The 14,771-nt window shown below is 33.7% G+C and overlaps 2 protein-coding genes across 2 annotated transcripts in view; both read right to left on the bottom strand.

Moving 5' to 3' along the window:
* Nucleotides 1-1,173, bottom strand: part of LOC131008485 (uncharacterized) — a 37,833-nt gene extending 36,660 nt beyond the window's left edge. Inside the window, exons 1-2 of the mRNA XM_057935359.1 lie at nt 429-1,173; nt 94-330 (exon numbers count right to left, since the gene is read on the bottom strand). Of these exons, the coding sequence (XP_057791342.1) occupies nt 94-330; nt 429-1,173 (982 nt within the window). The remainder of the gene's footprint in view (nt 1-93; nt 331-428) is intronic.
* Nucleotides 1,174-2,860: 1,687 nt separating this feature from the next.
* Nucleotides 2,861-6,743, bottom strand: LOC131013514 (probable LRR receptor-like serine/threonine-protein kinase At3g47570). Its single transcript, XM_057941622.1, has 4 exons — nt 5,741-6,743; nt 5,513-5,656; nt 3,454-5,445; nt 2,861-3,377 (listed from the first exon to the last, which is right to left on the bottom strand). Exons 1-4 carry the CDS (start codon nt 6,660-6,662, stop codon nt 3,028-3,030), a joined length of 3,408 nt encoding a protein of 1,135 aa, XP_057797605.1. The 5' UTR covers nt 6,663-6,743; the 3' UTR covers nt 2,861-3,027.
* Between the last annotated feature and the right edge of the window lie 8,028 nt (nt 6,744-14,771).

Here is a 14,771-nt window from a genome sequence, read left to right as displayed (position 1 = left end):
CAACAATTAACTCAAGTTGATGTGAAAAACAATGAATGTACATAGCATAAGGATTTTTTTCCAATATTAAGGCCTTCAACCCATTGAACTCACCTCTCACGTTTGAAGCTCCATCATATCCTTGACCCCTCAGTTTTGATAGTGATAAACCATGTTTCACAAATAAAGCACTAAGAGCATCTTTAAGAGAATGTGAACAAGTGTCAACAACATGCACAATGCCAATAAATCTTTCAATTACACATCCTTTATCATTCACATATTTTAAAACTATCCCCATTTGCTCTTTCAATGATACATCCCGAGCCTCATCAACCAACATAGTAAACACTTTATCCCCAATATCATTAATATAGCAAGTGTAATCTCTGAAGCACAAGCACATGCTAAATATTTTTGAATTTGTGGGAAAGTCATTTGACTATTACCAAGAGCATTTGAATCCAAAACTTTGGAAACAACATCATTATGATCACTATACCAATGAAGCAACTCAAGAAAATTACCTCGATTTGAAGAACTAGTAGACTCATCGTTTCCACGAAAAGGCATTCCTTGCTTCAATAGAAAACAACTCACATCCAATGAAGCCGTCAAACGAGCGCGATAAGCAACATCCAACTCACGAGTATTTGATCTAAACATAGTTGCCATACTATGTCTTTGATCTTTAAAGGCTTCAATTTGTATTCTAGCATTATTGTGGCAACTATCTGTATTTCCAACATATTCTGCAAATTTAACCAAAGCCTTCTTCCAATTGCTAAATCCTGTCTTAGTAAATGCATCTGCTCTATACCGACTCGCTTTATCCTGTGGCTTGAAAAGATAACACCAAAAGCAAAAGCAAACGTCTTTTGCAACACTATACTCTAACCACACAAACTTTTGATACCACACATCTTGAAAACTCCTTAATTGATTTCCAAATTCAGTCTTCGGATAGCTATGTCCAACTACTTGACAAGGCCCCATAGACCAATATTCTCTACGTACTTGATCTTGAATAGAAATATCAAACTCCTCAATTGGTTTTCTTAATCCCGGATCACGAACATATTCCTTAGAATTTGTTTCAGCTTCTACATTTGCTTCAACATTTGCTCCAATAAAAGGTGTAATTGAATGACATGAAGATTCACCTCTACGTTTTTTAGAAAAAAAATGTTCCATTACCAATAAAAATAAATTAATTCAAATTAATAAATTGATTGTGAAGCTGAAATTAATAAATAATATCTTCTCACAATTTTTTTTCTAAATCCAATCGTCCACTTGTCCACTGACTCACAACCCAATCCAATTGTTGAGAAAATAAATTGATTCAAAATTTTGCATCTCACCAATTTTGCATCTTCTCACCTCTACGTTTTTTATTTAAACAATTTTTTTTTGCATCACACCAATCAATTCATTCCACCGCCCAATCAATTAATACCCACAAATTCAGCAAAATACATTTCGGTCTCTAAAATGGAATGGGATGTGGTGCGAACTGCGACGGCCGACAGTGGTGGCGCGAGCGGCAGGTGGTGGTGTCATAAGGTGGGTTCAGCAGTAGCAGCAGCAGGGTGGGTTTTGTCGCGGCCAGGGTTCGTGCTCCCGTTTCTAATTTCGTTATATATATATATATATATATATATATATATATATATATATATAATTAATTTTTTTTTAAAAAATCAAAATTTGGGGGGGGGGCTCTAGCCCCCCTGGCTCCGTCCCTGTACATATATATATATATATATATATGGTCGCATTCTATGGAGAACAACAAATATTCAAAGAAAAGAGAATATGTTAAATGTTCGTAACAGTCATTTCGTTGAACATGGCGTTGAACATATAGGGGGTCGAATCCCATAACCCCCCAAAAATTCAATATTTATTCACGCCCATATTCAACGAAATGACTGTTACGAACGTTTAACGTTCAAAGGGAATTACTGACATGTTCAATGCTCTCTGTTATTTGAATATTTAGTATTCTCCATTGAACTCATATATATATATATATATGGAAGAGTTCAATGGAAAACACTAAATATTCAAAGAACAGAGAACATTGAACATGTAAGTAATTCCCTTTGAACGTTAAACGTTCGTAACAGTCATTTCGTTGAACATGTGCGTGAATAAATATTGAATTTTTGGGGGTAATGGGATTCGACCCCCTATATGTTCGACGCCATTTTCAACGAAATGATTGTTACGAACATTTAACGTTCAAGGGACATTACTGACATGTTCAATGTTCTCTGTTCTTTAAATATTTGTTGTTCTCCATAGAACCTAACCCTATATATATATATATATATATATATATATATATATATATAGAGAGAGAGAGAGAGAGAGAGAGAGAGAGAGAGAGAGAAAGAGAGAAAGGTTCCATGGAGAATGCTAAATATTTAAGGAATGGAGAATGTGTGAAAACGAATAAGTCAATGATTTCTATGAACAAATAGATGTACCGTATGAACAAACATTTTGGCCTGGGTTAGAATCCTGAGGGTAGCGAGATTTTCACGATATTTACTAAATACGCCTGTTTATGAGTTATGTTGATATATTCGTATGTGTGTGTGTGTGTATGGGCGCGCGACGTGTGCATTATTTTGAAATGATAATCAAATTTGAAAATGCACAATAATATAATTCTTGTTGTATTTTACAACAACTGTATTTGCATTTTTACATTTCTCATATTCCTATATTATATAAAAAGTAAGTTGTTGAAATTGTACATGTACAATATGTAAAGATGTGAAATATAAGAATGTAAATACAATTGTTGTCAAATGCAATAAGAATTATGTTACTGTGGAAAACAAAAGTAATTAAGTGCTTACCACATCAATTCATATACATGTCATTTATCCACACTAATCATATTAATGTATAAAATTGCATTATACATAGCAAAACTCATAGAGTCATTCTTTGTACGTGCAAATGCACATAATTCTTCAAGTAAACTTAAAGATATTGAATCACTTTACACATATGATCGAACACAATACTAATTCAGGCTTCATCCAGAAATCGACGTACGATTTTCTGCAACTCCACTAGAGTTTCTTTCATGGTAATTCTGTCATTAGGGGAATATGCACAACACTTTACAGCCAACTCCAATATGAATGATGTGAATTTGATAATTTTGTCGCCATGCTCTTCGTTAACATTCAAAAGTAAGTTGGCATCTATAACTTGATGTGTAGATTGTGGAACTGCACTTGCAATCCAAACCTTCAAGCTTAGGTCTCCAGCAAACATATCGTCACTGGGTTTTTTTCTCGAAAAGGTTTCCATCAACAACACGCCATAACTATACACATCGCACCTTGTGGAGACTAGGCCTTCTAAACCATACTCTGGAATGAAAAAGAAAATATTCAGTTGGAAGTCATAATTTAGTTGAAAGTATAATCTACTTTAATAAGAATTCACCTGGAGCAATATAACCTAAAGTTGCCAGAGTGTTTGTTATGACGACACTCTCCCCATCACCCAATAGTTTTGATATACCAAAATCACTCACATGAGCAACCATTTCTTCATCTAACAATACATTACTAGGCTTCAAGTCACAATGAACAATTGAAGTAGAATAGCCATGGTGAAGATATTCCAATGCCGAGCCCACATCAATCATTATGTTCATCCTTTGTATGAAATCCAAGCAATAGTTGTGTGTGTACAACCATTTCTCAAGGTTTCCCTTTGGCATGTATTCAAGTACCAAAGCTTTGAATTCTTCATTGGAGCAACTACTTATGACCTTCGTCAGATTTCTATGACGTATATTGCGAAAAACTTCACATTCAACATCAAAGCTCTTGAAAGCTGCTTCCGATTGCAATTTAAACACCTTTACAGCGATATCATTTCCATTTTCAAGAATTCCTCTATATACAGAACCAAAACTTCCCGTGCCTAGTAAATTGCTCTCATTGAATTGTTGAGTTGCTCGTGAGAGTTCATAATATGAAATTCTTTCTGGTGCAATCGACAAGATTGCATCAATTGCTTTAACTTTCCTTTTGTATCTGAGGAATATAAAACTGAAGCACATAATTGTTGCGAAAACTGCAATCCCACCGAGAATGAATAAAATGAACTTTACCTTCTTCAACTTTGATCTGTGATTGTCTACTACTGGACAAGGTGGAACATCGAACCTTGGAATTCCACACAGTGCTTTATTACCCTTAAAGGACTCCATTGTGAAGTTCAAAAAAGGGCCACCACTAGGAATTTCTCCACTTAGAGCATTGAAAGAGACATTTAAGTTGTCGAGGTGTTGAAGTGCGACCATAGATTTCGGCACTGAACCAGAGAGGTTATTGTAGGAGAAGTCTAAAGTTTGCAAACTGGTAATAGTCCCAATGGACACTGGGATTGAACCTTGAAGTCTATTATGCGACAGATAAAGTGTGACCAAATTTTGCAAACTACCAATGGTGGTTGGGATAGACTCTGACAATTGATTCATTGATATATTTATATAAATTGCTGCAGCTAAATTACCAAACTCTGGAGGTAAAAATCTGATCAATGAGTTAGTGGATAAGTCTAGGCTCAACAAGTCTTTTAAGTGCCACAAGCCTGATGGTATGGTTGAAGTTAACATGTTCGAGTTTAGAAAAAGATGGCGTAAAGATGTGACATCTCCTAAACATTTTGGAATTGCACCCGACAATTGATTTCCACTCAAACTCAATTCAGATAAGCTGTGTAAATCACACAGATCATCTGGAATGATACCTGTGATGTTGTTGTTTGCTAGATCTAATCCCTGCAGTTTGATCAAATGCTTCACAGTTAATGGAATATTACCAAATAGGTCATTGCCGTATAAATCGAGTCTAACCAAGCTGGTCAAATTGCCTATTTCAGCTGGAATTCTTCCCTTTAATCCGCAGTCGAATGCGATGAATTGCTGGAGGTGGGAAGATAAGTTCCCAGTGGAAGATGGAAGAGTGGCATCAAGAGGATTACCATTAATTCCGAAAACCTCCAACGATCTACAATTTGTCAATGAAGTAATGAAGCTCACTTCAGAAGATGATCCAAATGTTAGATTGTTTTCTGGGAGATTCAATATTTGAAGGAATTTAAGGCTTCCAAGAGAGTGAGGTACAAGGCCAGTGAATTTGTTACTGCCGATATCGAGCTGTTTGAGTTGAGAACAGTTGGAAATGGATTCAGGTATTATTCCGCTGAAATGATTACCACCAAGGTAAAGTACCTCAAGAAAAGGTAAGCCGCTACATAAATTGGTTGGAAGAGAACCTGACAGATCATTCTGTGTAACTACAAGAAGTTGAAGGGTTGAGATGTTAAAAATCTCAGGTGGTAATGAACCACTGAACAAATTAGTCGCTAATTGAAGTCTTTCAAGGTGCTGAAGACGTTGGCCAATTTCTCTTGGCAGAACACCTGCCAAAAAATATAAAAGATTAAGTTAATCAACTCATGTTGGTAGAATAGTCTACTGTGTTCACACCTGTGAAATTGTTCACCGCGAGATACAAGTCTGTTAGCATTGTAAGATTCCCGACGTCTTTTGAAAGGTTTCCATAGAGATTATTTCTCGATAGGTCCAATATTTGCAAAGAAGAGATATTGAAGATACTGAGGGGCAATGTGCCTACAAAGATACACGACTTTGAATTGATTAAATTATTCTAAAGAACAAAGAAAATCCAAGATTTATAGAGAAAATGAAGTGTACCAGTTAATTGGTTTCTTGAAAGCTGTAGAACTTGTAGAGATTTTAAGTCGCCAATGGCTGCGGGTATCTGTCCACTAAAAGAATTGATATCCAACGACAACAATTGAAGTTGTGAGCATTGAGATAGATTTGATGGAATCAGGCCGCTCAATTGATTTATAGCAAGATAAATCCCTTGAATAAATGGAAGATTTGCACACAAATCATTTGGAAGATTGCCACTCAATCCATTTGCTCTGAAAGCTAATCTCTGTAAAGAAGACATGTTGAATATAGCAGATGGTATAATGCCTGTCAGATTATTTGATTGAATAGCCAGAAGTTGCAGTCTTTGAAGTCTACCAATCTCTGGTGGGATTATTCCTTCAAGGGAATTGAAAGAAAAATCAAGATGATACAGATTTGTTAAGTTGGAAATGGATTTTGGAATGAAACCTGAGAAACTGTTACTTCTGAGAGATAAGTACTCAAGTTTAGGTAAGAAAGGCAGCCATGATGGGATCTCTCCCCTGAAATTGTTCTCTCTGATTGAAAGAAATTTCAAGCGGCGCAAGCGAGACATCTCTTGAGGCAAAGTGCCACTGAAATTGTTGCGTGTGAGCTCGAGGGAAACAAGAAAGGTGAGGTTTCCTAGCTGTGGTGGAATGCTGCCCAAGAGGCCCATGTCGGAAAGATTTAGTGCGGTGACTCTACGGTGGCGACTGCCACACGTGACACCAATCCAACTACAAACGGAGCTCGAATTGCTCCAATTTGTTGTGATTGTGAGTGAAGGGTCTGAAATGATGTGAGCTTTCATTTCGAGAAGGGAAGATTGATCTGTGTCGAGGTTGGTGAATGGTTGGGCTGTGCAACACTTTTGGGAAGTTAGGATGAGGATTATAGCTAGAAATGGTAAAACGTAATAGAAACTTTTCTCCATGGCTGCAAATGTGATTTGTGTTACTATTAGTTCTAGTACAAATCAAATATATAGTCGTTGAGCCTTGCTCTGTGTAACATTTTTTTTTCTTTGATTTAGTTTATGTTTTCTATTTTTTATTTTGTTGATGTGTTTCGTTGACTTTTAGATCAAAGGTGCGCACTGAGAAGCCACATATTTCCATGAAATCTTATCACCAATTGATTCTTGCAAATAATGGGATTTCAAGTTGACTTTGATTTAATCATTACTAGCCAAGCCGTCATATCATTCCTAATATTTTGCTTCTCTTTCCTTTTGTGAAGAATCTATTTACATAAAAGGAGAACATCGTATTTTTTTCTTTTGGCAAAACACATATTTAGGCCCCTATACATTTAAAGTTTGTTTCAATAAGTCCTTGTACTATCTTTTTGTTTTCGTATGTCCCTTTACGTACTAATATACTTCATCTTAAGAAATCTTTTCTTAACAGATTTATTTAACACCATTAACATTTCCATTGCAAATGGCCTATTTCACAAGTGGTTTTGCTGGATGTCCATCGCATTCCTACAGCGGTGGCTGCCAAACTGAGTGATTTGGCCATACCAAATTCTAAGCCGAAATTTGCCGATTGGAGAAGCCAACTCATGTGTTGGGAAATCTGATCGTCTAGAAGAATTTTTTCAAGAAATTTATAGAGCTTTTCTGAAAAGAAATGTGCATTAGAAGACTGAGCAAGTGGTGATGAAAGCTCCAATATAATCTGACACACTAATAATTTCAATCAACTGTTGGGGTGTGTCGTTGTACAGAAACGGATGACGACATTAAAGAGAATGTGTTGTTTGATAACTATTGGACGGCACCACACGTAATTCGATCAAATAAGAATGTGAAGCTGAAGCTTTTGCCGCAAACAACTGAACATTCCATCATCTATTGTCTAGTTATTCGGCGTTTGAAAAAAGTGATCATGACAAGACTGCAATATTTACTCAGCCCATTATTAGTGAAAATGTTAACGGTGTTAGATACATCGGTTAAAAAGTGATTTTTTGAGGTGAAATATATTAGTAGAGAGATTTATGGAAACAAAGAGTATTACAAGGATTTATTGAAATAAACTTGTAAAGTATAGGGACTTAAAGATAAGTTTTGCCTATTTTTTTATGCCAAAACTTTCTTCATTAAATGTATTAATTTTCTTTTATCTCTTTGTCTGTTTTCTTTTATCGTCTAATTTATTCTTTCTTTCTTTTCAAAAGGTGTATTTTGGTTAATAATTAAAAAAAAAATATGCATATTATATTAAGTTAAAGTCATGACAAAAATTTAAAATAACATAATATTTATATTTTTAATCGATCTAACATTATATAATGTTAAACTATAAGCTAAGCATAGTAGAAGATAGGATTTTTGGAAATGAAAACTAACTATTATTGATCAGAACTGTGCTCTATTTATGGAGCTGCACAAATGAATCCATGCTTACAAATATGCGCATGGTTTAAGTTACAACAGCATATAACAGAGATGCAACTACCTTCCAGTAGGCTTTTTAGATAGTTTTAATATACTCCTTCGTCCCTCAAAAGTTTGCTCCAAGAGGAACGACATGAGTTATAATAAAAGTTGGTAAAAAGTTATTTGATGGTGGCGGTCATATACAAAAATAGTATTTAAATGACTATAATTGTAAAGTTGATAGTGAGATCATGTACAAAAATAGAAAGTAAGGAGATCGACGCAAACTTTTTGGGATACTTCAAAAGGGAAATCAGGGCAAATTTTTTGGGGATGAAGGGAGTATATAGTGATTCTTCGTTTCTATTATGTGGTGATTCAAACCCTTGGTTGGAGGGCTGGGGAAGCAATGTTGTATACTTGTGTTCACATCCAGTTTTACCCAAAGAAAAAATATTGATGCAATTTTCCTGAATACGGAAACCAAAAAAATATATATTTAAATCTTAGTCTTATTTGGATGAATGAATCAAAAGATACATGTAAATCTTAGTCTTATTTGGATGAATGAATCTTATGATGCCAATATAAGCTTAGCTAGAGTAGGGACCCACACCCATTTCTGTCGAGCTGCTTCACCGCCACCCAATTGATCCAAGTAAGTAGGCGGTAGGTACGCACCTCATCTTTTTCCAAAGCCGCCTTCGCCTACCAAATTATCCGCGTCCGAGTTGTTTGTGGCGACGGACAGCTCGTCCAAACTCAATATATTCACACTTCATAATCATAATATGATTAATTGGTACAATTTATTAGTTTGATACTTCCTCCATCTCACTAAAATAGACTCATTTTTCATTTTGAGATGTCCATTAGAATAGGCTTATTTTTCATTTTGAGTGAAAAAATATGTATTTAAAATAGTTAATTGGTCATGTGGACCATACACTTTTTCCACCACTTTTTCCCTCAAAAGTAAGTTTATTAATCTCCATGTTCAAAATAATTGAACCTATTCTAGTGGGACGGAGAGAGTATTTTTTTTTTCTTTGTAGCTATAATTGAATGTTTGTTTAACTTTTTCATTGAAAAAATATTTTTTTTTAAGATATATCTTAATTCCTTAATATGATGTTACATTATTAGAGAATATTTTGTATGTGGGCGTGTAAGGGAAATGAATTTAGTTAGGAATAAAATTTTTTAGTATTATGAAAGTTTTTAACACATCTTGATTATATTTATAGTTTTGTATACTTGCTAATGAAACTATTATATAGGGTTTTAATAATATAAAAGATAGAAAAAGAAAAGATTATGAGGTGATTGTGTTTAAATATAATTATTTTTTAATAAATTAAATAATTTAAATGATATTACAATTATATATTTTTTTAATTCTATAAAATTTTACTTATGACTCTTTAAAAATATGTTTAGTTAGGCCCTCTGGCCATTATTTCTAATTCTAATATTTATTTTGTATTGTTCATTGGTTAATTTACTCAGTGGTAATGCAACTATTGTAACGCCCAAGTTTTCATGGAGAATAAGAAACGGGTCATATAACGGGACCCTCTTGCCCAAATATAGTGTGTACCACTGTGTACCACTCTTAATTTCTTTATAAATTTTAATTATTCATTATTCAATTTTAATTTATTATGATTTAATATAATATAAAAATAATTAACAAGGGTCCACTCATCCAATTAGGGTTTATAATTATTTTCTATATTTATTTGAATTAATAATAGATTATTTGGGTTCATTAATTCAAAGTTAGAATATATAATTTTTAAAATTCTAATTTTTAGTGATAAATATTAATTAAACTTCATAATATAATAATAATAATTATTATTTTTTTTATTTTTATAAAAAATAATTATAAAATAAAAAAAATTAAGAGTGGTACACACTATATTCTGGGACAGAGAATCCCATCTGAGATTACTAGACTTTTAATTAATGGTTTCATTTTGAGAATTCAGATTTTAAGAATAGATGAAGGTTAATATTTGAATAAGAGTAAAGATTAAGATTCGAAGAAGGATGAAGATTGGGAATTAAAGAAGGATAAAGTTTAGGATTTAAACATGATGACGATTAGGATTTCAAGAATGATGATTGAAGATTGGAATTTCAACACAACAACAAAACCACGACGGTAGTCATTGCTACCGCCTCCGCCTCTCCCCCACCGGCGGCCCAAACTCCATTATATTCACACATACATTAATAAAAACATGCTTAATCGTCTCTCCCCTACCGGCGACGCAATCATGCTATAATTTAAATTAAAAGATGTTCAACGCAATTAATCATATAATCAAAACATGTTATTCGCCTCTCCCCCATCGGCGATACAAATAAATAAAATAACATTTACAATCCAAATAACTAAGACCTAAAAGATGTTGTGTTCTTCAAATAAACTTAAGTTCAAAATAGGTAAGAATGTAACTAAGTTCTTCAAACCAAATAATTCTAAGTTATACTAACTAAGTTCGAGTAACTAAGTTCTATGAAATAAGTTCTATGGTTCACATAAACAATAACATAATTCACATATAAATGTTACATAAATTCACATATATTTTCACATTAATTCACATTGGTTCACATATACATCCACCCTTGTAGTAGTAGCCTATAACGTATAGCTCCTCATAGTCGAAGTTGGATCAAATAGGCCCCGAAGTCTTAAAAATCGCTCAATTAAACCCTTTTGACCAAACGGCGTTTTTCTCCGTTAGTCAACATTTTTTTTAATTAAAATATGGGGCGCACATTTCTCTTTGATGGCTTCATCTTCGCCAGCGGCACTCTCGTGGCATTCCTGCTTGTCTGGGCCTTCTGGTCTTTCTTCACCACTACTCCCATTCCATCTCCCACTTTCTCCACCACCACCGCCGCCTCCGCGAGCTGCCCCGATATCGCAAAAGGTCCGAACCCGCTTTACGACCCGCCTAAAAAGAGCTTCTACGACGACCCGGAACTGTGCTACACCATCAACTCACCGCTGGTGAAGAACACCATCTTAGGACATCGTAGGCCTCGCTAATTTGCTTGAATTTGGCTTCCGCTTCCTTAGTGTTGACTGCGTTCTTGTGCGGGTGCCATTTCATCGCCAATCTCTTGTACGATTTCTTCAAATCCTCCTCCGTCGCGCTTCTCGACACTCTCAGTATGTTGTAGTAATCGACGCCCATTTCCAACTAAACAAAGATTCCACCTTTTTTTCCACTAAAACCTCAATTTTTTTTTTGCAAAAATTGGCAATGCGCGAGCAGCAAGAGTGAAATTCAGGTGAAATTCCGAGATGGGTCGGCGATGTTTTGGGGTTTTTCCGTTGAGGAATCAGATTGAGGGAAGAGGCAGGTGAGGTGAGTGTTAATATTTTCAAGGTGGTTGGTTAAAATGACAGGCATTTTGGAGATTCTAATATTACAGTTAGGAAAGGTGAGGGCGAGAAGAGAAGCGTGTGGCTGAGGCAGCACCCGTCGTTCGCTGGCGGCGTGGAGAACATAATATTGATGGTGACAGGGTCGCAGGCGGCGCCGTGCAAGAACCCCATCGACGACCACCTGTTGCTGAAACTATTCAAGAAAAAGGTGGACTACGGGCGGCGGCACGACATCGACGTGTTCTACAACAATGCGCTGCTCCAGTCGCGGATGTTCTCGTTCTAGGCGAAGACGCCGACGGTGAAGGCGGCGATGCTGGCCCTCCCAGATGCGGAGTGGATCTGGTGGGCCCCACATTTTAATTATAAAAAAATGTTGACTAACGGAGGAAAACGATGTCTGGTCAAAATGGTTTAATTGAGCGATTTTTAAGACTTCGGGGGCCTATTTGATCCAACTTCGACTATGGGGAGCTATACGCTATAGAGGCTACTACTACAAGAATGGATATGCACCTTTTCTCATTAATAAAATCTAACATTTTCTCATTTACCGACGAGCGTTTCAATGACGGGTGAAATCCGTCGGTAATCCGTCGGTATCTCCATTTATCGACGGAATTTTGATGCTTACCGACGGAATATTCCGTCGGTGTTCGGCCAAATTCTGGTTGTGAATTCTACAACAACAACAACAACAACAACAACAATAATAATAATAACAACAACAACAACAACAACAACAATAATAATAATAATAATAACAACAACAACAACAACAACAACAACAACAACAATAATAATAATAATAATAATAATAATAATTAGTTTAGGGGAGATTAATTACATAAGTAATGGTGGAATAAAGTGGGCCCAATAGGTAAAAGTATAGTAATTTTAAAAGTAAGGGAGGGTATAATTGTCCAAAAAGCAGAGTAGGAATTTATTTCATGGACAAATATTTAAGGACAAATAGGAGTTTATTTCGTGGACGTAGGGAGTATATATATATATATATATATATATATATATATATATATATATATATGGGGCGGTTATTCAATAAACCACCCTTATTTTAAGAATTACGAACCAACAAAAATGCATGAATTTTATGTATAACACGCATGAATAAACTGTATAAAGGCATGAATTGCGAAAAATAATTTTTTGCTACCTTTGGGATTCGAACTCAGGACCATAAATTTATCCAACAATGTGATGAATCAACCGTAGATTTTGATGATCTAAGGGCTGAAAATGGTTCCTAATTTATATTTTAAGAAGCGTTCTTATTTTAGCATTCCCCTATATATTGTTTTCCCTCCGTCCCATTTCAATTGACACTTTTGAGTTGGGCACGGAGATTAAGAATAAAGGGTTAAGAGTGTAAAGTAGGTAGAGTCCACTTATTTTATGTGAGTAGAGAAAGTAGGGACCACATACTATTTTAAGAAAGTGACAATTGAAGTGGGACAAATAAAAAAGGCAAGTGTGCCAATTGAAGTGAGACGGGGGGAGTACAATACTAGCAAAAACGCTTCTAACAATCGAAATTAACGACCGAAAATTTCGGTCGTTAATTTAGCGGCACTAACAACCGATTTACAATCTTTACACGATCGATTTTTTGTGACTTTTTTTAATTTTTTAACGACCGAAATTTCAGTCGTTAACTATTTTCTTATTATTTTATTTTTTTAACGACCGAAAATTTGGTCGTTAATATTTTTTTAATAATCGAAAATTCGATCGTTAATATTTTTTATATTTTTTAATTTAAAAAAATTAACGATCAAATTTTCGGTTGTTAATATTTTTTTTTAACGATCGAAAATTCGGTTGTTGATAATTTTAAATATTATATATATATATATATATATATATATATTTCTAACGACCAAAAATTCGGTTGTTATTATCAATTTTTTTAATATTTCTTAAAATCAGCCGTTAATGTGGTCATTAATATTACTTTTTTAAAATATTTTTACAATCGGTCGTTATTTCAATCGTTAATATAATTATTTTTTTATTAATTTTTAATTTATTTTTTATTTTATTCTTATTTTGAAATTATTGAGAATATTTTAATATTGATTGTTATTTTTCAACAATAATATTTTCTTTTTTTTAAATAATGATAATATTAATTTTTTTAATATTTTAAATTTGATCGTATATTTATCGTCACTCTTTCGCCGGCACCATAAGTTTTAGATATCATCTCGACATATTCTAAGGTTATGAATGAATGATGTTGTATGTTAAAATAGAGTTTAAATGAATTAATAAATTTTAATTATATATGGTGACTACTCGAAAAAAACTTCAAGGTTAATCGTGCTCAACTAAATAATTAGATCGTTAAATTTAACAACCGAAGAAAACGGTCCCTGGTCCCTGCAATGACGATCCAAGCGACGACCACCGAAAATGGTCGTTAATTCGATTGTTAGCACGGTTAACGACCGCTTTCGGGGGAACAACGACAAAAATTTCGGCTGTTAAGGCCGCAATTTCTTGTGGTATTATCTTTTTAGGTTTATTGCTACATGAATTTTAAAAAAAAAAATGTCTAATTGCATTCATTGTGATGCTACCAAAATTTGAATATGAAGTCAGAATTTTAAAATATATAAGGATGATATTTTTTTAATTTTCAAAAATATGTATTGATTGATTCTCATGCATTATGAATATATTCATATATAATACTAATACCACTAATACCGATTAAGTTGCAACTGTTTATCTCATGCTATTCTTTGATATTTGATCATAATTTTAAAAGTAATTCTGAAAATCGTTGGAGAGAACATGTATGTTATCGCACATCCTTCATACTAATTTGATCGAAATTTATTTGTTTTAATTAGTTATATTTCTATAAAGATCATGTTTTTTTTTTTTTTTCATCTAACATATAATTTTAAATTTTTTAATTAATAATCCATCGGTAAATATTATTAATTTTTTTTGTTATTTTTTAAATATTTTTATTATTTTTAATTAATATTCTAATTTATTCTTATTTTTAAGTTATTGAGAATATTTTAAATTTATTGCTATTTTCAACAATAATATATATATATTTTAACTAACTATAATATTAATATTTTTTATTATTTTAAATTCGATCGTATATTTACCGTCATTTTTTCGTCGGCACCACAAGTCTTAGATATGACTTTAGCATATTCTAAGGTCATGAATAAATGATATTGTATATTAAAATAGAGTTTAAA

This window comes from Salvia miltiorrhiza, chromosome 2 (assembly GCF_028751815.1).
Source record: "Salvia miltiorrhiza cultivar Shanhuang (shh) chromosome 2, IMPLAD_Smil_shh, whole genome shotgun sequence".
NCBI lineage: Eukaryota > Viridiplantae > Streptophyta > Magnoliopsida > Lamiales > Lamiaceae > Salvia > Salvia miltiorrhiza.
This window is presented reverse-complemented; position numbering and strand designations above follow the sequence as displayed.